General features: G+C 37.4%; 1 protein-coding gene across 1 annotated transcript in view; it reads left to right on the top strand.

The window, feature by feature from the left end:
- SORCS2 (sortilin-related VPS10 domain containing receptor 2) overlaps window positions 1-26,827 on the top strand; it is a gene marked incomplete at both ends in the record, with an annotated part of 42,379 nt that extends 15,552 nt beyond the window's left edge. The window contains 11 exons of the mRNA XM_009866956.1: window positions 5,351-5,471; window positions 6,784-6,917; window positions 7,394-7,522; window positions 8,701-8,872; window positions 12,254-12,440; window positions 16,453-16,586; window positions 17,906-18,029; window positions 19,840-19,952; window positions 21,621-21,746; window positions 25,812-25,911; window positions 26,721-26,827. Coding sequence (XP_009865258.1) covers window positions 5,351-5,471; window positions 6,784-6,917; window positions 7,394-7,522; window positions 8,701-8,872; window positions 12,254-12,440; window positions 16,453-16,586; window positions 17,906-18,029; window positions 19,840-19,952; window positions 21,621-21,746; window positions 25,812-25,911; window positions 26,721-26,827 — 1,447 coding nt within the window. The remainder of the gene's footprint in view (window positions 1-5,350; window positions 5,472-6,783; window positions 6,918-7,393; window positions 7,523-8,700; window positions 8,873-12,253; window positions 12,441-16,452; window positions 16,587-17,905; window positions 18,030-19,839; window positions 19,953-21,620; window positions 21,747-25,811; window positions 25,912-26,720) is intronic.
- Between the last annotated feature and the right edge of the window lie 443 nt (window positions 26,828-27,270).

Genomic DNA, 27,270 nt, shown 5'->3' on the forward strand with positions numbered 1-27,270 from the left:
CTACATTAAACATCTGAATAAATTCCACATGTGCTGTCTTTGGGACAGTAGTACAGGCGGATCGCTCCTGCCAGACGTCTTTGAGTGTTCTCAGATATTCAGCAGTAAAGCAAAACTGTAGGTTCAGCTATGTTGCTCTGATGATCTCGTGGGTATATCAGACATCAGGCTGCTCAAAGACGTTTTCTTTGTCCGGAGACAATATGGCTAACAGCTCAAAGGTAAACCACCATAAAGTTGCTCAAGGTGTGTCCTAATTTATGTGGCGTTAGATCCGTGATGGGACACTGTAGCTAAAATTCATCTACTCTGGCCAAGAGTGTTTTGATGCTGTGAAAGGTGATGGACAAAATCCTGAAGCACAAACAGGAAAAAAAAAAAAAAGCTAAAGAGGAAGGCAAACATAGCAGTTATAAAAAGATGTCTGTGACATCTGAGATATGCAGCATGTTGTCAAAATTAGGCTCATTTCTCCTGAATGAAATCGTAGAAGCTGCACGTTTACTCTTTGGGAGTTTCCAGCATCAGCACTGTCGTAGCTGCTGCCAGGTGGTTTGCAAGTGACACAGACAGCAGGAGACACAGCTCATCTGAACTAGGAACATCTATTGAATAGATGCTCTTTTCTATTGAATAAAAAACCTGAATTTACTGGAAAATATTATCTTTGCATATAATTTCTGTTAAATTAGCTCCCTCTGATTATGAGCTTTATTAGGAACAGAAATAACCAGCAATCCTCCAGCAAATAATTTAAATGAGTTAACTTAAAACTGCATTAAACTGTCTTAGCTATCAAATGATGCAATCAAATTAAAAAATTATGGCCTCATAAATGAACTAGATACAAATGTATGAAGTTGTTATGGCAACTGAAACACTGAAGTTAAAATAATGGAAGCTAAATTCTTGCAAATAAAAGTAAGTGAATTTTCAAGGTAATTGGAATTTCTTTCAACAATTATTTATCACAGCATCATCTTTTATAATTTCAACAGAATTGGTTTGATGGCTTTCTAATGAAATATAATTAATCAAGAAGAAGGTTTTAGTAGCTTATGAATTACTATCATCTTGTTATTTAACTTCTAATCATCGCTGCACCGTTCTATTTTTTTCTATTCGTATTATTTTATTGGACATATATATTTTGCATCTCAGCAATTAGATTGTGATTGCTGTTATGAATTGATTTATTTTAGGTCATATTTTTGTCTAATCTGTTGAATTCTACTTAAAATATTCCTTTCTTACTTTGGAAAAAAACCAACTTCTTTTAATTCTAGTGATATTTGGGAATGTATTTAAATGGGCTTCTCTGATGGATCTATAAAACCCTGTCCTCAACAGGGCAACAGATGTTACTGTCTCTGTGCTGGGACACTTCCTCAAATCTCAGAAATTTTACTTAAGCCAGAGAGTGGTGGAATCGGTGGTGTAGTTACTGTGCTCTGTCAGAACATGGTTTTCTCATTTTACTCATAATGGACATGAAGGTTGTTTTGTTTTGCTTTTTTTTGCCAGAGGCTGGACTAACAGATAGAAAGGTTATTTCTATATTTTGCTTAAAATCCACAGGCTTATAGTTTGGCTATTGAAGCAGCACTGTTGGTGTATACACATATAGTTTGCACATAGTTTCCATATTATTCTAGTAGCATTTATGAAATTTCTAGAATAATTTCTGTAATTTTTATATAATTATAGGATGTGGGCTTGAGACCCGATTCTTTCAATCTTTTTTTAATTTTTACATTTTCTAAGCAGCTTATGAGTCATCCTTGGCCTTCTTCAAATTCATTTTTAGTGGGTGTGCAAATATGCATATAATATCCAAAATTAGACACCATATTCTTTAAGAGGCTGCACCAGTGACAAGTTTATAAAAATAATTGCCTAAATGTCTTCTGTTTTCCAGTTCTGAATACAACCTAGAATTAGTCTTGTTTTGCAGAAACATCGTGTTCTTGTTCTAATTCCCCAAAATTTCCCAAGCTTTCTCTTTGATATTTGAAATTTATTCTCCATTTTGATTTTGTATCTTTGTTGGTTTTTTTCCTAGGACTACTTTTTGCAGTTGTTTTTGGAGTATGTCATCGTGTTGATTTCTGAGATTTGCTTCCATCAGTCAGTGTCTGCTCACTTCCTTCTATGTTGTCTACAAAATTTTCTGTTTGTTACTTGATCATATAGGTGTTAATGAAAATATTGACTGTGGACTCATCATATTTTGTGATACATATCTCAAAATATTTCCCTCTTTGACAACTGCTTTTTTGAAAATGGATTCTTCTAACTGGATATGTATTCCCATTCCTCATTACAGTGATTTTATCTGCACTGATTTTTTTTTTTTTACAGTGAGGCAATGTCAGCTAGAACAGTGTAACAGTTTTAACAAAGGTCAAAATATAATAGATTTTCTCCTTTCCTTTATTCACTAAACCAGTTGCCCTCTAAAAGAAGGAAATTACATTACTTTGAAATGATTTGGTTTTGACAAATCCACGGTGGCTGTTTGTTATCATTTTAATTATCTCCAAGGTGCTTATAAGTTGATAGCTTAATAATTTGTTTGGTATCTTTGTGGATATCAAAATTAATTCTGTAACTCCCTAGGCTCTATTTAGTTGGTTCATATATTGTAGTTTAACCCCAGCTGGCAACTAAGCCCCACGCAGCTGCTCACTCACTCCCCCCTCAGTGGGACGGGGAGATAATTGGAAGAGTAAAAGTGAGAAAACTCATGGGTTGAGATAAAGACAGTTTAATAGGTAAAGAAAAGCCACGCACAGAAGCACAGCAAAACAAGGAATTCATTCACCACTTCCCATTGGCAGACAGGTGTTCAGCCATCTCCAGGAGAGCAGGGCTCCATCACATGTAATGGTTACTTGGGAAGACAAACCCATCACTCCAAATATCCCTCATCTCTTCCTTCTTCACTCAGCTTTATAATGCTAAGGATAGTATCATATGGTACAGAATATCCCTTGGGTTAGTTAGGGTCAACGATCCCAGCTGTGTCCCCTCCCAACTTCTTGTGTGCCACCACCCTCCTCACTGGTGGGATGGGTGAGGAGCAGAAAAGGCCTTGACCTATGTCTAAGCATTGCTCAGCAGTAACTAAAACATCCCCGTGTAATCATTGCAGTTTCCAGCACAAATTCAAAACATAGCCTCATACTGGCTCCTAGGAGGAAAAAGAACACTATCCCAGCACATATATAGAGTCATAGATATAGGCAAAAATGTTTTCTTTTTCATAGTTATCTGGAATCACCTTCATCCTCTCTGAGATCTCAAAAGATGATTGTTAGTAGTTCAGAGATTTTGTTTTATTCTTTCAGGAGAATTTCATTATTCTGTTCTGCAATGAACTCAAACAACCATCTCCTCTCTTCTTTCCTGGCTAATCTGCCTGAAATAGCTAACACGAATGAAGAAAATTTCATTTGTTCTATAGCAAATACTTGAGGCAGGAGTGAAGCTTTAACAGGACTTGGCTCCTTGCACTTGAACATATTTGTTGATAAATGAGTTATTAAATGAAATGCAACCAAGTTTTGTGGTTTCTAAAGAAGCATTCGCTGAGGTAGGTAGCTGCATAAGCTCATGGTGAAGTCTGCCTTTTATTAGTATCTTGTATGGAGAAAACACGATTTAGAAAAGAAAAACTCACAGGTATTTAGCATGCAAAAGACACTTCATGTCTGTCAGCAAAGCCAGTCATATTGAAGCAAGCGTTGTGGAAAAAGCGTGAGACCACCTAAGTAGTCACTTCATTGAGCATGTAACTACAAGTGAATAAGGTTATATGGTGACAGCAGGTCTTCGGATGCAGCTGAACCAAAAAAAAGGAACCAGACCTGTAGGTCTCAGTGAAGGAAGCGGGACCACACACCTATGTGCACACACAGCCAGTGGACCGAGCCCCATGTTTTAGTATTTGTGTACTGTTTCTACTTCTGAGCCGTGAGTACTTTTAGAAGGAAAGAACGTAGATGATCCAAGTCCTTAAATCTCAAAGGGCTCAAGAAAAAGGTAAAACATATGATCTGAGTGTAAGTGTTTCTGTTTAATTAAATGCACTTCTGATAGTGAAGATTCCTGTAAGCGTGGATTGTTCGGTAATTATAGTGTGAGCAGTATGGGCAGTAATCTGTAGATATCTGCATCTGTGCTATGACTGAGAAGGAATGACACCAGAGAGAAAAGAAGGAAATCACTGCGTATTTCTAGACTGCAACTTTTTCAGCCTCTTTGGTAGACCAGAGCTCCACATCCATCTACCAGGGAAGGTGCTCAGTGTGATCATGATGCCCCTCTGCTGCAGAGAATCCACCATTTCCTCATTTCTGGTCTACCCTAGTTCCACTTTGAACCTGCTAGTTCAGGACAAGAGGAATGACTGTGCACAGCAGAATACTTTCAGCAAAATTGTACCATTAAATTTGGACAAAATTGAGGGCAAAACAAAAGGAATGAATTAGTTTGGAGAATTCTACTAAAGCTTGGCATATGAACTCTGTGCAGTATGAACTGCACTGAATTACTGGCTTCAGAATCAACCTTAAATTCTTTGGCAAGTAAGCCACATAAGCCTGATAGAAACCACAAATATATTTGTTTTGGAAATATATATTCTGACTTTGAAAATGTTGGCTGCTTTGAAAGTGCAGCTTGGTCAATGAGATTTCCTTTTTTTTCAAAAAGAAATTTACCATTTGTGGATGGTTTTTGTTATACATTGGGCTATCTGAAATGAAGAGACTCAGAGTTCTTTAGCACAGTTTTGTAGATGCAGTGTATTCCTTAGAAATTAATACAAAATTGTGATAATGCTGTGAGTTTAAACAATAGCAAATTGCCATCTGAAATCTGTAGAAATTAAGAAACAAACAATGAAAACAACTGAAGAAGTTGCACTTTAATCATGAGGAAGGAGTGACAGAGCTGGAAATCATATCCAGTGATCCTGGGTTCTGCTCCCTGGTCTGAGCTCCTTGTCAAAATCCAAGAGCTCTGTCTGTTTCTTATAAGAAGATAATAGGAAAAAATGTTGGGTTCCAAATTAGAAAATTTAATTTCTGGATAGTTTGCTGAAGAAAAAAGGGATCTCAAATCTATGAGCTGTCATTTTTTTATTGTAGTTTCATAGAAAAATAGCAAATGTTTTTGAACTAGACACATTGTATATGAGGAGGAATACAAGTGGAAGAAAAACTATTTGGGGACCATTTAGTAGGGTACTGTGACCATGGAAAAGAAAAGGTAGAACTGAAAACGTGAACCTCAGATGTATGGTATTTCTTTGCAATAAGATTTTGGTTTTAATCTTTTTGTTCAGAGTCTTTGGACACATTAGCTACCGTTCAGATTGGGAACTGGTGAAGGTGGACTTCAGACCGTCCTTCCCCAGGGAGTGCACTGATGATGACTATGAGTCTTGGGAGCTCACAAATCTACAGGTATTGAGGGTCTTATGTTAATTGCCACAACTTTTCTGTAGCTTTCAGATTTGTGTAGAGCTGTGTGCTAGGAAAATGTTCTCAAATAGAATTTGAATGCTACATCCCTAGCTTTTTTATTGGTATTTGCTGATTTTACAGTGGTTTAAAATTGAAGAGGATTTTATGTTCCCTTTGGTTTTGTGACCAGTGTCCTGGGAAAGGCGTAGCTGGATCTGTTGGTTTTCCATAATAATAGGTGGTCCTACTGGATTATGAAGCTTATACCATAAACTAAAGTGTGTAATATTGATTGAAGCAATTTCAACATGCAGTCATGTGTTCTGCCAACTTCCTGAGCACATCCTCTATTCTTATATAAGTTGCCATAAGCCTGTTCCAGAATTTAGGATCTCAGTGGACCAGTCATGTAATATAGTCCAGTTGTTTTGGGCAATACCGTATCTGCAGTTATGTATTAAGGCTGTACTAATCCTGGTGCTCTGGCCAAATCCAATTTTCGGATGCTACCTTCTCTATACAACGTATTACTTAAAGAGACCAATGTGAGGTGGCTTTTATATTAAATAGAATTTCATATTTATTCATAATGATACTGATAATCATGTTTTACTTCTTCCAGTACATTTGTTCTCTCACTCTCTGCAGGGTTGGGGTTTTTTTGCATAATGCTCCATGTTATTCCAGCTCTCCAGCTCTCTCTTGCTAGTTCTCATGCCTCATTTTACACTTTTTGTTTGGGAATGTTGTCTGTTTATACAGAATATTATGCAATATGAGCCAGAAGACTAACAGTATCTTGGGATACTGGCATTGTAATGTCTTTCAGAAATTAGAAACTACTGAAATTACTTTGACAGAGTACTTGCAGCTGCCCAGTTACCAGTGGAGTGTGTTCATGTAGTCTTCATTCTACCTGTGTCCACATGGTTGGTGCTTTGTACTGACTGCCAAGACACTGTGATTTACACAGACCTTCAGCCATCTGCATCCACACTGAATTTTTAAGTGGCCAGTTGTAGGGTCGTGCCTAGATTGTGCACAGTTGAAATGGGTTAAATTGCACTTGAATTTTCCTGTATATCTTTGGATTTGTGCCCTGAAATAAAGCTTATGTTACAACTCCGTAATGGCCTGTTAGTGGACAGCAGCAGATATGAGAGTTTTTTTGAATATGAGAGAGTTCATACGAGTTTGTAGTCTTGGCAGCAAAACCAGATTTTCTCAGGAAGCACAGGGTGTGTGGTGTAGGTGACGGCATCTGTGTGGTGTAGATGATGGTGTGCAATAAGACTGGTGCTTTGATGTTCAGGGTGATCGTTGCATCATGGGCCAGCAGAGGAGCTTTCGAAAGAGGAAGATTTCATCATGGTGCATTAAAGGGAGAAGTTTCACATCAGCTCTCACATCCAAAGTCTGTGAATGTGTGAACTCTGATTTCTTATGGTGAGTCTCTCTGTGGACATTTGCCTTTGCTTAAAAAGATTGCTATGTTTTAAGAATTTATTTCACCCGACTGAACAAATTCTGATGTTTTTCTCTATTGACTGAAACTTGAAAAATGACCATTGGATTGATTTATAAGGCAAGGAAACCCGTTCTATTTGCAGATGAAGTGAAAAAAACCAGAAAAAAATGTGTTGGTCTGAGTGGCAAAGGAAACCCTGTAAAAATCTAAGCTACCAAGAGAGCTAATTTTACAGAACTGACAAAGTAATTGCAACCACTTTTTTCCCCCAAGTGTACACAACTCCCATTGAAATTAGACTGTGAACAGAACTGGCTTCATTGACTTGTATGTTCAGCTGGTAGAATAATAGTAAAAAAGCCTTTTTACTCTTAGAAAAGCAGTCTCATCCTCCCTAGATTAGACTGCTGAATGAAGTGGAGATAGTAACACACTTGATGTTGATGTTTTTCAGTGATTATGGTTTTGAGCGCTCCGCAGTCCCAAAGTCGGAGTCTAGCAAATGCTTTGCTGACTTTTGGTTTAACCCAGAAGCACCTCCTGAAGACTGCGTGCTGGGGCAGGCATACACCAGCAGCACTGGGTAAGCTTATTTTGTGTTTGACTGGCTTGACGAGGCCGCCAGAGAGGAGGAGAACATTCTGACCAAGGGCCACTAAAGTGGTTTGAAGGAAATATAAATAAGGCAAACTGTAAAAACTGGGAAATGCAAAAGTTCTGACTTAGAGCATATGTAGAATCTTCCAATTTTCAGTTTGAATCCAATGAATTACTCTGAGGAGCCAGTAACGTCTCACGGAACTTCTCAGTCTTTGGCTTCCATAGGGATAAGGAGTTCTGTGGAGAATGTATTCTTTTTCTGACCATATGGGATACTCAGAATCAAAGGAAAGCTTTAGTAACTAAACAATACTGCATGGAATATACTATGTAGTCTGACGTCTGTGCTGAGAATAGCTTGCAGCTGGCATCTATTCTGCCTTATCATAACATCATCTCTGTCGGTTGTGGAGATGAGAACCAAATGAATGAAATGTCAAATCTGGCAATAGAATCACGGTCTCTGTGTACATTTGCCTCACTGAGGAAAATGATGCCTTTTGGGTTGTAGCTGACAGCTGTGATACACAGAATAGGAATTCAAAAGAGTGAAATCTGACCCTGATTTTGAAGGATGTTTAAAAATAACATACCTGAGGGAAACTGATCTGTAAATGCTTACTATACACATCTAAGTATTTCATTATTAGTTCTTTAGAAGTGTTAGGCTTTTTACTCTTTTATACTGTTATGTTAAGTAAATGCTTTTAAGTGTTTTAAGAAGTGCATAGATTTGAAACCAGCAGTTAAGCAATTGGTTCTGGGTTAATACAGAAGCTGCTTGGTCTAATTTCTTCCTGATCTCTAGAGCACTGAAGACTGCTGAATGCTAGGAAAGGATATGGCAGAGAGGACAGCAGACTATCTAACTCCTGGAGGGCTGATCAGACATGTTTCTAAATTCAGAAAGGCAAACTCTTCCAGTGCAAACAAGTGAAATCCTCATCATGCTCCAAACCCCCCTTCTTCAACAGGGTTTACTCAGTACAGGCAATGTTCCTTATCCAAGTATTTGCACCGTGAGTTGGTTTTATCTGTAATCTTGCCTGCTTGTGAACCCAAGGAATATTTGTCAGCTACCATCACACTCACATTCAGTGCCTCTGATAGCATTCTCCTGCTCACCTGATTCACTATTCTCACTGCTTACTCTTCTTGCAGGTACAGGAAAGTTATTTCTAATGTGTGTGAGGGAGGTGTAGACCTGCAGCAGAACTTAGCACAGCATATGTGTCCATTGATTGCTCCCAAGGGGCTGCAGATCAGCATCAGAGAAGAAAGCCTGGCTGTTAAGCCTGGGGAAGACATCACCTTCATCGTCAGACAGGAGCAGGTAGTAATGAACGTTGGCTTTCTGAAAGTTTCCTTGCTATTTTTAGGGTTCATTTCACTCCTACTTGCTTTGCTGCTGGAAGAAGATTAATTTGTGCTTGAGACAAAGATGAATGACTCTCTCAATATTGAAACTTCTGTTTTCAGGTGGATCAGACAATCTGGTAAGCTCAGTAAACCACCAGATTCCTTCCACAGAACAGGATTTGTCTCCTCAGCAGCACAGTCATTATTCCTTAAAGGCAATGACTTCTTGGAAAATCAAAGGAAGTAAATTTTTGAAGTCTCCTTGGACTGAAAATTTCAACTGCTGTATCAGAGAACATTTAATATTCTGGTTTAAGTTTTTTTTGAGAATCTGCATTTCAGAAAGAAATGAGACAAAGCTTTACCAAAATCACCAAATAGCACAGCACAGGAAAATTTATTATGTATTAGTTGTGTTGCCAGCGATATGGTTTTTTCTGCTTATTGAGATAGAAAGTGCCCTAGGGCCCTGACCAACAGCAGCGAGTAACTTTTGGATGAGTTGTTTGTCGTGGGTTTCCTAATGCTTGTTTTTTAGCATTAGGCTATAACTGCTCTGCTCAGGTTACTGGAGTATTGTACTTCCTGGCTAACCCCACTGATTTGCGAGAACTTGAGGATAGTTCACACATTTTGGCAAACCTGTGCAATATAAATCGGGCACTTGGGATTGATTTCCATAATGGAATCAAGGAGGTTACGTGCAGAGCACCGGCCTGCTTAATGCTTCGCAGGCTCTGCATCCCAGTGCTTGCAGTGCCCCAGCAGTTTGCTGCCTTCTCTTTTTATAATTTGTTTGGAAATGTTTATTGTAAGAACAGAGCATTTGGTTGCAATTTGGACTCTAATGACTTTGATTGGAAGTTTGACTTTTTCTCCTCCTGAAGCTTTCATGAATCTCTGTGCCAATACATAAAGCTTGTATAACTATTCCAAAATCTATAGAAGTGAGGGATCTTGATGAAGGGAATCCCGTGCTGTGTTTTCTGATGAAGCCTTTGCCGAGGATGTGGAAGGGAGGTTTAGAAGAAATGTAGCAGTTTGCTGCCCCCTATAGCTGAGAATAATATTTATATTCGAATGTCCTGAGTGTTGCTTAGGTTTTAATCTGTATAACAAAATCTAATGAGAATTCGTAACAGTTACTGAGTTTAAGAAACAGCTCTACTAGGACAAACCAAAGCATACCACTCCCTCTCCTGAACAAAATTAATTTACTAGTTTATGTGAATGTGTATTACTAGGTGCAGGAAAGCCAGACGGCAGGGAGTAAGGAAAGCAGGCTTAGAATATATTTGTGAAGTTGCAAGTGTCCTTAGAAATAATAAAAATTTATAATTATCTTTTTCCTAAATTCTGCTGGCTGGATGTATGAATAAATAATGTCATGACAATCATCTATTTTGCATGGAAGTGGAATCCCTAATTCCTTTTAAATTTGGCTGCCTTTCTCTATGTGACTCTTCTTATCTGTCCACTGCCTTTCTGTCTTTTGTGGTCAGGGAAACAGAAGTGCCTTGGTCTTTTGAAGACAACACTCATCTTTACACTAGGGAAGCTATTAGAATAAAACATTAAGAGAAGCTTGCATCTACTAGCTTTCAACACTGTTTTCTGTCTCACCTGGAAAAAGATATGCATGTATACTTGTTAGCATAAGAAAGAGCAAACAAGAACTGTTTGCTAGCTAATGTCATCTAAAGAGATTCCACTTACTGGCACATTTCTGGCAAGAAGACATCTCTTTTGCTTTAAACTTTAATAACATATTATCTCCCCTGCTAAATCCTACCCATCTGTTGTCAAAAGAAAGATGTTATTTGGAAAAAATATTCACAGAGAAAAAGCTTTCAGAGTCCTTTATGTGTGTTGAAATATGGTGTTTAAGTATTTGATAACCCTACAGGTTGCTTATTATGGGTATTGTTTTACATTATAAGCAATGCTCTTTCATCTGATGAAACATGGAAGAAAATCAACCAAACTTAAAATAATAAAAGGAGGGAATAATAGTATGTTTTCCTTTGCTTTATAATGCCAAGGTATGTAAGTTCTAGGCTCTGTTGCCTCCTCTGATTTTACGTTAGTGCTGCCTTTTGGGATTGGTGTTTGATACAAACCTGTTTCAAAGAGTGGCTTGTGGGAAGTGAAGTGATTTTTGAATACTTCAGCGGATGTTAGTCCTTCTCTGCTCTGATGGCCATTCGGGTCACCTGACTAGCATGTGGATGTATATGTTCCTTTCCTAAAGGCAGCAAAGATTTTTAAACCAACAATGTGTTTTCACATACGGAGGATTTTCTACCACGCTTGGCCCTGCAACCTATTTTAACTGCATGACTGTGATGACCATGTACTGCGGCAAGCAAGGAGGAACATAGTGCTGAAGACTGAGGAAGCAGGGCAGCTCGCTAAGGCAGTGCTGCCAGTGGTATTGGAAAAGGGTTGCTACTTGGAGCTAGAATTAATTTTCCTTTGACTCCATCCACATCACCAGTCCACATAGCACAGTCTTGACTTCTCTCTCGAGCAGCCACACCGTGACATGACTGATGGACGTATGAGTGATGGGCGTATGTTTGTCCTCTGACAGTGCTATTAGTCTTGCATTATTTTAGGCCTGAGTTTAGGAAGACAGTGTCATTTAAAGGACCACTTAGAAGTGCAATGAATTATAAATTCTATAAGATGTTTGACATGCCAGAATTCTTTGGCTAGAATTTTAAACCCTTTCCCAAACTCAGCTCAATGATCTGCTTCATTAAGGATGCGTGTAATTTTGCAGTAGAACATGTTAGTTCTAGATGTGCTGGTAGCTCTGTATAACACAGTACAGTGTAATATGTCAGTGCAAAGATCTCATCTTGCATCATGGAAGTCCATGTAGCTGACACTCAGAGGATGTGGTTGGGAGGTGCTGTGAAGAACATCTAAACCAATTAGCCTTACTTTATAATTCCCTAGGCTTGAACTTTACTGGATGAGTGGTAATTCACAGTTGTTTGCAATCATATGAGCATCACTCCAGAACTTGGGCTGCCCTGCACCATTCTGTTAGTTAATGTCCAGCTGCATTAAAACAAGAGTGATGATTTCTCTGTCATACAACTTGGTTAGTGGTCTGATGTATCTTAAGATAGCCCCTTTCTGTGAAAATTCTGTATTCTCTATTAATACACGCAACACTAAAATCTCTTCCATGGGTGTAGTAGTTGTACTGCAATGTTTACAGTTGAGTCAAAATATCTGGCTGGGGCTGGAAATGCTGTTTTGATTCAGAAAATGGTTTTAGTCATGTGTCCTGTCTTTTTTGGTTCCGACCATTCAAAGTATTTCTTATATATTTTTCTTTTAGGGTGATATATTGAATACCAAATACCAGGTGGATCTTGGAGATGGTTTTAAGGCAATATACGTGAACCTTACAATGACTGGAGAACCCATCCGTCACCGCTATGACAATCCTGGGATTTACCGTGTCTCAGTGAAAGCTGAGAATGTGGCTGGGCACGATGAGGCTGTGGTATTCGTCCAAGTCAATTGTAAATCAGCACTTTGATTTTCTTACTTTTGCTGCTCTGTAAAACTTCATGAGAACTATGAAGTACTAAAGAAAATTACTAGTCACAATTAGGAAAAATGCATTTTTTTTCAGTAACACCACACAGTCTTGCAGTGCTGTGTGTTATTAATGCAGAGGCTTGTAAATCTAATGTATTGGGATGTCAGTTAGAGTGTTGGTGGTTTTTCTTATTTGAGGGAGGGATGGTGTATTACTGTTTTAAACAGCAAGCATGCCTCAATTCAAATCTTGGGTTTGATCCATCTTTCTGAATTGACACCACATTGGCAGTCTTAGTAGCTAAAATTTAACACTTCAAGCTATGTCTTTTTACGAGCTTCTAGGTGCTGTGTGAAGCAAGTGAATGGATGTGTTAAGAAACACATGAGCTCTTGTATAATTTTTTAAAAGAACTAAAATCTCAGTGTTTCTACAAGTCAGGCTACTTAGTAAAGTACTAGAATCTAGATTTTATGTAGTTTTAGAGTGATACTTGGGTATAGCCATGTTGGCAGGCAGCATTATTTAACTTAGACTTGTCTCACTCTCCCTCTCCTTAATTATTAACTAAAATACCCCATCAAATAGATTTAAAGAAAAGAATAGCATGGCACAGGAAGCATCATGCACCATTGCAAGCTTAATGTACCTCAGTTATCTCATAGCTGAAATGAAGAAGAAAACTCATAACTGGAACTGAATTTTCCTCTTCCTTCAAGATTCAAGACAGCTATTGCTCTGTCTGTTTTTAGATGTGTCAGAAATTTAGAAACAAATAACATCAAAAAGAAAAAAATACTCATTTTGCATTCTCCAGGTGTCTGTTTCCCTGTTATGAGTGATGTGTCTTCCATCCTAATCCCAAAGCAATGGAAATCACTGGAGCCACATACAAGGCTGTGCATAGATCCGTGTGCTTTATGTCAGCCTGTCTAGGGACTGCTGACATTTATGTCAGAATCCTTGAGTCCAGCATTTCCAGTTCTGCTTTCATTACCACATAGAGCCCAACCCATTAATACTAATGGCCAATGTCCTATTACAATCAAATGGAGAGGATCAGAATCGAATTCTCTGCCTCAGTTTCATTATCTGTTTCTTTGTTGTGTTTGGGTTTTCAACCATTTGACAACTCCAGAGAGCTCAGATAAATTACCTAGGACTTCTCCGCTGCTTTTTAGGAGCGTCTAGGTGCTCAGAAGTAGATTAAGCACAGAAACAGTAAATCTATACAAGCAACAAACATCCTTCTCTCTGGGGAGAACAACTTCTTGCTGTTCAGAGAATGACAAGGAGTAGCAAGCCCTCACGGAGAGTGGAACAACCGCTTTCTCACAATGTGCCTCTGGTGTGGCCTGCATCAGGATAAACAGTAAAAATGAAAGATGTCGGTTGTGTTTTAAGTGGTGGGTTTACAAATTGCAGAGGGATCTTTCACAAGTAAAATGCCTGGTGCATTAGGAGGACTTCGGTGCCGAAGTGTAGAGGCAGCAGCAGAGCACTGGCACAGTCATGGTCCGTTCCTGAGCTTGTCTGTGCATACTGTGCGTAGTCTAGAAGACTCACAGAAGCACATCACTCAGCCCACTTGAATAAATGCTTTCTATGTGATTTACTCTGTTTAATTTTTTAAGTAAATTAGAAGAGTTGAGGAAATTATCTGGCACTAATTTAAATGCTATTTCTGCATTCTACAGAAACACTAATAGCGTTCAGGGACATTTTTCACTGTGGAATACCATGAAAGCAGAAAAGTCCATGGAGTCCTACTTTTACTTTATCTCCAGCTGGTGTTTTCCCAGGGAATTTTTTCAGGAACGAATGCTAAAAGAAAGTTCTGTTGCTATGGGATGCTCTGTAGTGCAGGACAATTATAGGAACTTTGGCCTTTGCTTTCTGATCTAGCTCACACAATCTACAATTTGTTAACGAACTGTGAGAGAAGTGAGAGCAAGTCTAGTAGTATAAACATGAGTAGGTAACCCAGAATAAAAAGAACTGAAGAACTAGGTATACATTTTCAGGAAGCAATAATCTCAATAGTGTGCGGATAATCAAGGAGCTTTGAAATTTGTACTGAGCTTGTAGCTTCATTAAACAGAAATTGTGTAAGTCAACTTCATTCCTAACTGTACACACTTAAGGATGCTATGAAGCTTATTCAAATGCGTTTGGCATGTTGTGACTGAGACAAGCAGAAGGAATCACAGTAATTTTTTCTGAGCTTTTTAATATATAGGGATGGCAGATGTGGAATAACAGTCACCATTTAAGTACAAAACAACTTCCCCTCTAAAAATTTTGGAAAAGAAGGTAACCTTATTCTGGAGCAAAACCATGTCTCAAAATGATCAGTCCTTCTGGGAAAACGTAAATTTATGAAAAAAATCAAGACAGTGATGCAGATCCCTCCAGGCTTCTTCAATTTGCCTCATCAGAAGGAAAATCTATTTCTAGGAGGAACTAATTGAATGGAATTCCTACCGTTTCTGAATTTTTCTCAACACCAATAACAGGAGAAGCATTTTAACACTGTTTCGGTAAATGAGCTGTTGAAGAAATCATTTGTTTAAGCACTCAGCACATCTTGAACTCATGGAGGTGGTTAAAGAGTCATCAGAAGGAAACACAGAATGAAAGAAGTGCTTTACATTCAGACGAAGCACCACATGTGCTGGTTGAAAGAAGGTAGAAAAGGAGGGTGTACACAGCTCAGACAATTTGTTCTCAGAAAAGTCCCATCAGTATAGTCAAAGTGAATTAGAAGTTAATAGGCAATGATTCAGTTCACACACAAAAAAAAAGACTTTAGACCAGTTTAATTACCTCTAAGTTTGTGATGAGATGAACAAAAGAGGACAAAAATGGATGAGTATCATTCTGTGTAATGAATGTGTGTTGGAACATACAGTGGTTTGGTATCCTGAACAGATGGTGCAGCTGAGGTTAAGATATTCTGATTCATAGAATCATCATAGAAGGGACCTTTAGACATCACCTAGTCCAACCCCCCTGCACTGAGCAGGGACATCTTTAACTAGATCAGGTTGCTCAGAGCCCCATCAAGCCTGATCTTGAATGCCTCCTAAAGCAGAGTGGATTTATATTAGATGTTAGGAAGAAGTTCTTTGCTATGAGGGTGATGAAACACTTGAACAGGTTGCCCAGAGAGGTGCTGGAGGCTCTATCCCTGGAGTCGTTCAAGGTCAGCCTTGATGGGGCTCTGAGCAACCTGAGCTAGTTAGACATGTCTCACTAACATTATACTATTGTAAAGCTTTGCAATGAAGTTATTCTACTATGAGACAAAATGCAACGTTAAGAAGCAGCTAAAATCATTGCCATGATTCATTTCTTTTATGCAAATAATGTTTACTGCTTTCATAGGCAAAAGTTCAGAAAGGAATAAGCTTATTCTAAGGCACATTTTGGAGTACAGAGGTTATCTGTATTGATTTGCAAGTAACTGCTCCCCTGATGTACACATCTGTTTTAAAGCATGTGTTAATGAGAGTTTATGTGTGGTGTGAGCCTAAAGGCTGATACTTTGTAAAGAAAATAGGCAGTCAGCAATATTCTTTTCCAGTTTTCTGCTTTTCCCTTAGCAGTCTGAAGTTTGTTAGATTTCTATTCATTTGATCTTTTATTAGTTAAATAAAATCTGAGATTTTTTTTTCCCCCTTTTAAACTGGGATATCTGATTATGTTTTATAGAATTGAATGTACACTACAAAAACGCAGCAGAAAGGTGCATTTTCATGATTTATCTCATTGCTCTAGAATTTTGTTTGTGGCTTGTTTGGATGGATATTTCTGGTTGAATTGAGATCCTTCCAATTTTGCCCATAGCTTTCAACATAGGTGTAAAAGCAGGAGGGAGGGAAAAATAAATTCAAGACCTTACATGGTGTGCAGATGAGACATATTGGGGAAAGGAGGCATTAAAAAGTTGAGGGATTCTTGTTCAATGATATTTTGGGAACTTTGTTTAGCTCCACTACAGGCTTTAAATTTAGAAGTGGTTCCGGTCATTGGGAGAAATCAAGAGGTGAACCTGACAGCCATCATACTGCCCAAGAACCCTAATTTGACAGTCTTCTACTGGTGGATAGGCAACAATCTTCAGGTACATGAATGGTTTTGACAGACGTTATTTTCAATCTGTTTCCAATAAAGGTTGAATGGAACCATTTACTTTAATAGGAATGCTACCATGTAGGATGAATTTTTTTAGACCCATCTTCCATTCCAAATAACCAGTTATATCTGGTGGCAAGCAGTATCTAACTGCCCGTGTTTTATCACATGCATTTAAGATGTTAATTTCCCTTTATTGATACTTATTTGGGAATGGAAATTTCGCTTCTAGAATTAGTTTGAATTTCTAAACTGTTTTCTTCCATGGGTGATCAACAATTTATTGTATTTCATTACCCAAGTGAAAAACACTTATGGAGGAGATGTGTTTGGGATCATAGCATTGGTGAATGATGAAACTTGGATATACATACTTATGTGTTGATAATTTGAATATGATAAATTGAAGGGCTGTATGGAAATATATTTATCATATAGCTAAATATTTTCTGGGAGTCTAAAGTAAAATGGCATATTAAAAATAATGGGCATCTAAAAGGATATTAAAACAGTGAGAGCACTCAATCTAGTGATACTCATTTGGGGATAGAAAATCTCGATGAACATATCCTAGAGCATATATATCCAAGTATTTGTGTTGGGAATATTTCTTGTCTAGCTGGGTTAATTTTTTTTATGGTAATTCTTTCAATAACAGATAAGTATTTTTTTAATGAGGCAGACTAAGTTTGACAGAGGAATGCTACAGATAAGCACAATGAACTTTCTTCTTGTAAATGTGCAGCCTGCAGTAATCCAAGCCTGTATCTGTTCATTATTATTGACTTTGTCATTGCTAGAACAGACACCACAGATCGATGTAATTTTGTGAAGGGTTTGTAATTCATACCAATGTGGTCAGGGAGCAGAGTATCTCTGCTCCACTTTGGAGGTTGCGGCGGACTGGTGCACTTCCATGGGTCATGTTCTATGTCGACAGAATTAATTCTTTTGACCTTGACATACCCTACATTTTTTGAAGCAAATGACTTGCTACATATGATCTTGTAGGAATTGTTGAGCCTGCCTCAAAATCCATTTATTTCAGTGGCATCTGAAGGAAAACCTAATACTCTACCATTTATTCTGAAAGCAATGTTTGCCTTATCTGGCAGATGTTCTGTTTATAAAGAATCTGTGTAAGAAAAGAAGCATCCTATACTGAAAATTGTAATTGAACTTGATAAAATGTTGATTAATTAAATAATTAAAAACTTTTTTGCTAGTGTTTTTGGTAACAGTCTTTTCAGATGCTGTTCTTTGTGTTCTTGCTGAAATTCTATTTTCAACTTCTCTTTTTTTTTAAAGCCTCTCCTTACATTGGAGAGTTTTCTGGTGACAAAGTTTGCTGAGACAGGTGATGTCAGAGTTACAGTGCAAGCTTCCTGTGGGAGCTCCATGCTTCAGGACTCAAAAGTTGTCCACGTTTTTGGTGAGACATTACTCTTCTTAATTTTTTTCTTTTGGTTTGTTTATGTGGACTCATTTCTTACACCTCTTAAACCAGCCCTGACACAACTGAACCTGGTGTAAAATTATATCTAGTGCCAAGTTTAATTTTTAATATTAGAGAGGAGAACTGTCCCTAGGTAACTCCATGAAGCTGAACCAGCGCGATTGTATGGAAGGGTTTAATCTGAAATGTTTTGTTTCCTTTCCTTATTTTAAATGTTACTGTGGTTCCCAAATGCTATATGTAAAAGTAGTGTTTAACTAGTATTTTGGTCTATGACTAGAAAGTTTCTCAGAATTTCTAAATAAAGTATTTTAGATACTTCTGAAAAAAAAAAGAAAGTTTAGTTCTGTATATGCTCTCAGCATTAAGAACAATGTGAAAGAATTGCCTTTTATCACCATATATCACTGTTCTTTTAATGTTTATCTGAGAGTTTGGATCAAGTATAGCTCCGCTGTAATTATTGAATAATGTTTCAGCTCTTATTTCTCATTGTGCCCTGGTGTGTTTTGTTGTGTCTTACAATGGGGTGACAAGGCAAAATATACTGTGAAGAATGTAGTGCCAACAAATTATGTTTGTATTTGTGCTGTCACATGTGGGAAGTGTGATAAGTGAAAAAGCTTCTTTTTAATGAGTGGTTAAAAGCCTTCAGGTATCATGAACTTGATACATCTCTATTGTCTGAAGAAGGTTCTATTTTTGCTTTTAGTATACTTAATTTAAAATAATAGTAAAAACCACACTCATGCTAACTAGGGCTGTTAAGAACCTTCTTCCCTGAGAGAAATGGATGTAATGTTTATGCTACTACTTATAAGTACATCCACTTTTTTAGAAATCTCTGGAAGTGTGACCCTTTCAGTGCAACTAGGTCAATGACTTTGGCTTTCCAATGCTCCGTCTCTTCTTCCTGTTGGCCAATCCTGATACCAATAGCAAGAAAGTACTGGCCGTGAGGGAAACAGAGGAACCTTTGGAAAAGAAAACCACATTAAAATACCATTCTGTTGGAACTGTGGGAGAGGCCAGGTTTGACTTAAGCATTCCAGAGGATCTCTTTCTCTGCTTTGCATTAAGTTCCCCAAGTGTTCATTCGAGGAGCCTACATGAAGAAACTGAAAATATTTGAGACTCTTTGCTGAGGAACAGCCCACTTCTAGTACTTCCAATATTTTTGACAGTATGAGTCTATCTTGTTTTTATTTTTTCAAAGAGGGCAGTAGTTAGCCTTTGTCATATAATTTCTGTTCTCATTTCAATAGCTACTTTATGGAGTACGTGAAGTATTCATTTTACATTAAAAACCGGAACAAGTAATGGGCAAAACCCATAATGTTTAGGATTCAGTGAGAATAAAACTCACTGGTGAATTCCCTTTACAAATAAAAGAAACCAACCATGTCTGTGTACTGTGTTAAGAACAATTATTGAGAAGATTATGACCATAGAGCACGTACGTAAATCTACCTTATTTTATTTATTTTATTTTATTTTGCTATTTTATTTTAATTTTTTTAAATTTTATTTTGTTTTTCCTGCTTTCTTATCTTTAGCCAGAAATTTGATGATGTTGATGAAAATGCAGAAAGAAATCATGTGCCTGACAGGAGTGTATTCTTGTTCCATGCAAGAGTACACAACACAGATCAACGGAGTTCCAAGATACTGCCGTGCTGCATAGCAAATAACAACAAAAATTGTATTTTCAGCTTTTATTTCTACACAACTATTCTTGCAACCAGTTTTTTTACTTGTTCAAAACTGATTCTTTTTGTTTTTCTAGATCATTTTCACGTTCTTCCTCTGAAGTTTACTAAGCACCTGGACATGTACAACCCTGACATAGCGGAGTGGAGGGAAGACATAGGGCGGGTAGTAACACGGCTTCTTGCAAAGGTGCTCTTTCGCATTGCTCACAAAGTGTTCCCTCGCCAGTCGTAAAGCTTGAAGGTTAAGTTAATGCCTTCTCATTTAGAAAAAAGGAGGCAGAAAAAAACAATAAAGTGAACCTCATGAAACACATTTCAAACAAGTTTGAGCCTAGTGTTGCTTTTCCTTGCAGGCTCTAGACGGTGATATTGTAACATACAGTTTAGGTCTAACACAGCCTAAATGGCAATTTATGCTAAATATTGCTCTCTGGGATTAGGGATAGACATACTGGGAAATACTGCTGACTCCAAAACAGGAAGAGTAACTTAGAGGGTGATATATTTAGAAGCTAAGCAAATGATTCCATTTAATATAAAAGACGCAGTCTTTGTGTAAAAACAAAGCAGAAAGGAAGAAATTACAGTGCTAGTCATGTAACTTTGAAAATGATATATGATATATGGTTAATATATATTAGATAATTAATATATATTATACAGTATTTAATATATAATTACTATATAATATATAATATGTATAATAAATAATATATAGTAATATATAGGCACACGATTCTTACAGCTGTTTTTTTTAGATCGTGTTTGCAAAAGAAACATGGACCTGCTGAATCCTGTAGGTTAAATCAAGTGCAAAGCCATGCAGCAGTGCCAGAGATAAGTCAGGAGCAGCACATTAACCGTGAGCTCGAGAGCTCTGCTCTTTAGCTACAGACACTGCGAGCAGCAGAGCGTTCACACGCTGGCTCTTGTGAGAGCAATAGCTTTTTTAAATGTTTGTATTGGAAATCACTTGATGTTTCCTGGATTTGCAGTAGTGCAAATCAGGTTCTGGAATTTTGACTTTATACCATTCCCTGCATTTTTGTTTAAGGTTCATATCAATTGTAAAATTAAAGTTATTTCCCACTGTTATCAATTTAAAGCCATTCCATAACCAGGGCCAGCCAAGCAAATATTTCACTCCCTTATACAAAAGCCCTTGCATTTTGATAATTGCTAAATTATTTGCAAAAAAAAAAGAACATTTTAATGGAATTTCAGAATATATTTGAGAAATGCTACGAAAAGTGCCCAGAGTGTTGTCATTTTAAGTATGTGGTGGAAATGAGGAATTTGGGACTAAAAGGAAAATTTACATGAAGTATTTTGAAAAAGGGATGCACTCGACTTTCAGTGGGGGAGGCAAGTATTCATTATAATTTCAGGAACTGAACCTAGGTGCTCTTAGTCTCACCTTGGAAGACTTCCTTGACCATTAAACACAGATGGAAAAGTAGTCTCCCTAGCTGAATTTGGCTATAATGAATATGCCCTTCTAAGTCTACTAAGTGTCTGAATGGCCCACAAAGGATCTTAAATCATTTAGGATATTTTTTATGTTGTAGAGTGTTGCTAAAACTGCATACTGTTTCATTTTGCTTCTTTCCATGATGCCACTAAATTGCTTTAATGTGATAACAATGCTGAGCTCTTCCAATCTTCAAAGAACAGCTCACATTTCAATTAATTTATGTTTAGCTTTGTTCGTGTTTCAGATTCTGGTGGAATCACCTCTTAATATTAAGGGTCTGAACACCAAAGACTAAAAGACATGTGTGGAGTTACTTATGTATTTTCTATAAAATATAAAGCACGCTGTCTTATAATTTACTGTATGCCTTTGTCTACACAGGAAACTAATATTCCTGAAGAAACACTCATGACAGTCGTGAAACCTGGTCTGCCCACAACTGCTGACTTGCATGTGCTACTACCAGCAAATCAACCAAAAAGGAAGAGAAGTGTAACTAGTGATAAGGTAACCAGAGCAATGAATGTCTGGTTAGGACGGTCTTCATCCTGTTTTGGTCAGTGACTATGCTCTCGTTGTCTTTAAGTGGAATGAAAAAGTGTTCCTGAACTTTGTAAAGATTTCGCTCCCGCCTGACAACAGACATATAAGAGCTATCAACAACTATGACTGCTGTGTTTGACAGTGTATAGACTAGCATGATCTAGCACTTACTGTATTTCGTAAGAGTAACTCATATCAACCTGTTTTTTAACCAAAAACGAGTGCTGACATGTCAGTATGTGAAGATCCTGTAGAGCAAAGAGTTTATTTAGAAGCATCTCTACATTGTCTTCAGAAGGCATTGAAATTAGATTTCAAGTCAAACAGAAATAGAACCTTAATAGTTGACCCATAACGTAAAGAGAATCAGGCAGGGGTTTCTGCCTTTATGAGCAAATGTCCTTTCCAGTTGGCAAGGAGCAAATATAGGGAGAACAGAGGAAGGAAAATCAGACATTAGTTTCTCCATTCTTATTTCCTAACCATATTTCTTCCATAATAAAAGACCTTATGCCCGTTAAAAATCAGAAGACTGGCACTCATAATTATGATAGTCTTCCTTCTGCTGTGACAGAGAAGGAACAGATTCTCACACTCTGCTTGTATCTTGCTGTTTAAGTCCTGCAAGTTACAAAGAGTCTCAATGTGAGGTATTGTTAATTTTTAAGAGCATTTTACAACTTCAATCGCAGTACCCAAAAAGCTGGAGAGTTAAGACAAAAGCCTTCATATTAACACAGTAGATTGTGTTTGGAATTTATAGGATGTGCTTTGGAAGGTCCAAAGGAGTATATTGATGTTGTTAAAGTACTTGAACAGATGTCTTACTTTAAAAACCACAAAGTATAGAGTGAACGTGCAAAATTTTCTGCTTTGTGGCAACTGCAAACTCTTACAGTTCCCTCTGTAGTCGTGGTGGAAATGGTCTGAAAAACTGATTATGTTGCAGGAAATGGTTAATTTTAACAGGGTATTTCTTTAGTAGAGAGCCATTCATGAACTATGGCTTTCAGCCAGGTGAGTATTACCATTTCAAATTTCACTTGAATCTTTCCAGTTCTTCTAGAAGCAAGGTGCAGGTTCTAAAGGAAATTCTTTCTCTTTGTTCTGACCATGTATGGAATGGACGTCTTTAATAACTTAAGGGAACTGATGGTGATAGGTTCATAGGTTGTGCAAACATTTTATTTCAGTGCAAAATGTTATTCATATTAGTTCCTTTTAAATCTCAACTGTTATATTCGTGCCATGCTTCAAGGCAGCTTAAAGAATATCATCAATTATAATCAATGCTGTCTCAAGGGGTTTTTTCACATTTGTGTGTGAAATATCCTGACAGTTACTCAAGTACAATCACATGTTGCAAATGATTTGGGAAAACTTCTGTTCAGTGGGGCTATGGGGAAATTGCCGTAGTTTAAGCAGGGCATAGTTTCTGTAACAAGCAGCCCTCCAGTGAGACCTTCCAAAGGTTTTCTGAAACAAGAGGAGCAGTGAAAGGTGAAAATAATTGTTTACTCTGAAGAACAGATGTATGTTTCTGACATTGTTAGGATGGACCAGGTCAGACCACTGGTGGTTGGGGATTACATATATGGAAATGGCAAATATGGTACAACCTACATTTGGTTGGAGCAGGAACAAATAGAGACAAGAGCAAATACAGCAGCCTGTACTATCCAATGATAAAAAAATCAAGTTCTCTAGTATCTCATTTCAACATCAATTGTTTTATAGAGTGCAGTGCTGTAGAGCCAGACTTCTAGTGCCAGTTGCCTAAATTTCTATTTTTATATTATTGCTAAGGGACACTATTTTAGGTATTGATATGTGCATATACTTTTGTTCATTTAGAATTGAACGGCACAAATTTTGATTAAATATGTCTTGTATTAGAATCCCTTGTGACTCAAGAAGTATGCTGAAATATAATAAATAAAATATATAAATAAACTTAGTAACTGGTCAACAGGAAAATACTCATGGTGTCACTTGTTTAAAGATTCATTACATTTTCTTCTGTTAGCAGAAGAGAATCTTGAAGGTCTTCATCATGTTTCATTAGAAGAATGTGTTTTGTCATGCTGCTAGTGCCAGTTCTCAAAGTCAGTGTTGTGACACTCTTGCATGGACTCACCAACGCAGAATCTTTTCTGCTTGTTTGGAGAAGGTGTCCCTAAAATCCTTAATTTACACATGATTATGAACTGTCTTCCCTTGAAGCGGACTTATATATTCCTGGCTGAAAACCTCTTACATTTGGGATATTCTATTATTTCCGAAGGATTGTTAAAGGCAAGAAGTTTTTGGTCCGGCAGAGAACACCTACTTGGCGGAGTTTATGTTGGTGTTTTGCACTGAATGTTGTGATGTGATGCTCTTTAAGTTTGTGGTCTAGAATAGGAGTCATTATTGATAAAAGCAGCCAGCAATAACAAAGATCATAAATAAGTCAGCAGTATCAAAGTAGAACTCCTCTGGATACTTCTGAAGAAGATTTGAGACTCTGTCTAGATAAACTACTACATGTACCACAGTGAGTTGCTTTGACAAGAAGGGCAGGTCAGATTCCCAGATGTGCAAGGGAGTGGTAAGAGTTTGAATAATGTTGTTACTTTTACATTCTTATACCACAGTGCAGGAGTCATTGTGTTCACATATTCAAATACTATCATTGGAAAGGATGTAGAAAAAAATATAGAAAATTCAAATACTGGTATAAAATTTTGAACTTAGAGAGTCTGGGAAGGTGCTCCAAACACTGGATTTGTTTTATGAACAGTTAGAGAGGTGGCAGCACTCTGCTCAATATTCGAGGCATTAAAAACACACCTATGATTACTAAAACGACCGTCAGTCTAACAGTGAAATAAATAAGTCAGAACCTTTGTCTGGATTCACATGAGATTCAAATTTTTTGACCTGTGGAAGCGTAGTTCATACAGACTTGGGTGGGAACCCAAGAGTGGGGAGAGAAATAACAAACAAGCCTTAGTCACCTATGCAAAAACCAGAGTAAATGTCAGATTCCTGAAAGACCTGCCAGTGGAATGACTTCATAAGTTAGATATTCCTCACTGTGAGTGAGGATATTTGAACTTTTGTGTAGTCACTGTCCATAACATGAGAGAGACTGCAGGGATTTCTATCTATTATACTGCAGGCTTGTCAAAATGAGCACCATAATTGATAATGTCATAAAAGGAGTTACTTGTGACAGTTTCATGGATATAAAGTGTATTTCTAATTTGGCATCTTGTGGAAATTGTATCCTAACTGATAAGTCATAGAGTATAAAACTAGCTTTAATCTTTTAGAAAATTGCCTATGTTGAAGACACAAGCAAATAGAAGGGAAAATTCAGACAGTTTGTCATCTGGAGTTAGGGTATGATGGTATATTTAATGGTTCTGCTCCATAAAAATGTGAGAACCCATATTTTACTATGCTCTATCCACTGGAGAAAAATATGAGGAATACTGATATTCTCCATGTGGATGAATATATATATTTCTACAGAACATTGTTAAAAATTAGGTAAAAATGGAAACCCTCCCATTACAGGTAAGAAGGTGAGGCAAATTATGACATGCAGTTCATTATAAATAACAGTTACTTTTCATAGCAGGAAATGCAAAGTGACATCACAGGTTTTCTTCTGATGGGTTTAGAAGAATTGAGAGTTTTTAATATGGATTATGCATTGTTTGAGTTATGACCCAGGTAAAGCCAATAGTGTGTGCAAATGACATGCTATCTGTCACGTATGGGATAAACCTAAAGGCTTTGCTTAGCAGAAAGAAAGATTTGGCTATAAGGGTTTGACATTTTCAGCTTTTATAGCTCGTGAAGTTTAGCGTGATTTTTAAATATGGAATTTCTTTAAGATTTCAGCTCATGCTGTGCTGACAAATGCTTTCTGACTTTCTCACCATTTAATGATCCAGAGGTTTGCCTTTTTAGAGCATTGAGTCTTTCAAGGTAGAACGGAGTGCGAGACATCTGATATTCTCTCTGTTGTATTTTCAGAGAATAGCGGCTATAAAGCAAGCCCTGAATGCACACAACATCAGTTTCTTTCTGAGGGGAGGATACTGGGTCTTAGTGACTTTAGCTGACTCCGATTCAGGTAAATACGTAAATAAAGCCCCCAACAGACCAACCTGTGGGTGCCTCTCTGAGTTCTGATAAGTTAAGGAGAAAATAATTGAATCAATATAGATGTGTATATATACACATATACACAAATACTTGGTAATTGTTGCATAGAGATACACATGTAAATATATATGTGTATATATACTTGTGTGTATATATGTGTATATACTTGTGCACATGTGTATATGTTTATATTTTCATTTGGCACTTGTTAACACCACAAAGTAAATATCTGTTACATATTTCTATTCTATCATGCCTCATGATCTGTTTCAGGACGTTCTTGATTTCTTTCTGTATTATATCCCTGGTGGGATGTTTTATCTGTCAGCTTTCTGCAGAATGCACAGGTCTTTTATCTAGTCTTTAATGTACAGTTTTGCTGTAGTGGTTCGGTTTGTGCTACAGTTTTGCTGTGGCACCTCATCTGGTTTAAGGGCTAACATTCGCTAGCCGTCCCAGAAGGCTGGGATTGAAGGAAGCCCCTGTTCATTCCAGCCTTTACCAATGGATGACCTTGATGAGTTCATTTGTTGTTCAAAGCCTTGCTTTCTCCATCTGTTGTTTTGTTTGGTTTTAAATTATTCCTCTGTCCTTCAGCCACAAGTCACCAGTTAATTTTGTATTGTTGCCTTTATGGAGAGGCTACATATGGAATGAAAAGGTTACACAAATAACAAAAAATGGTTTTGACCTGACAATTAGATAGAAAAGAAAGCCCAAGAATGTGACTGATCTGAAAGAAAACTTGCTAAACTATTGTTTTATTTTGTATTTCAGACTCTCAGAGGATTGGAGGAGGCAGTGGCTACTGGGCTATCGTGGTTCTCTTTGTTATCTGTCTAGTTGCAGTTGGGGCTTTCATCCTCTACAAGTTCAAAAGGCAAGTAAACCTCACTCAACAATACGTACATTTTAAGATTTAGATTTATCCACAGAGCAGCAGAGTTTGTTATTTGAAAAGGAGGTTTCTTGAAGAATTGCAAAAAGTCCACTGCTTTGAAAATTGTGTTTTTCTGAACTTTTCAGAAAGCAAGCTACTGCACTGATGCTTGCTCTCACCTGCTGTGTTCCAAGATAAATAGCAGCAATATGGGAACTACAGAGAGTTTGTTCAGCTTGTCTAAATAATATCATCAAGAAAGAGAGCTGAGCTAAAATATTATTCCTGATTAATTCCTACCTCATTACTTCTCACAGTTATGAATAAACTAAAACTATTGGGACAGTGAGTGCATCTGCAATGCTGATTTTCTTAAAAGAAAAAAAAAGTAGTTATATCAAAACATGTAGCTCTCTGGAGTTTCTCTTTGCACACATTACATATTAA

Source organism: Apaloderma vittatum, unplaced genomic scaffold (genome assembly GCF_000703405.1).
Source record: "Apaloderma vittatum isolate BGI_N311 unplaced genomic scaffold, ASM70340v1 scaffold523, whole genome shotgun sequence".
In the NCBI taxonomy this organism is placed as follows: Eukaryota; Metazoa; Chordata; class Aves; order Trogoniformes; family Trogonidae; genus Apaloderma; species Apaloderma vittatum.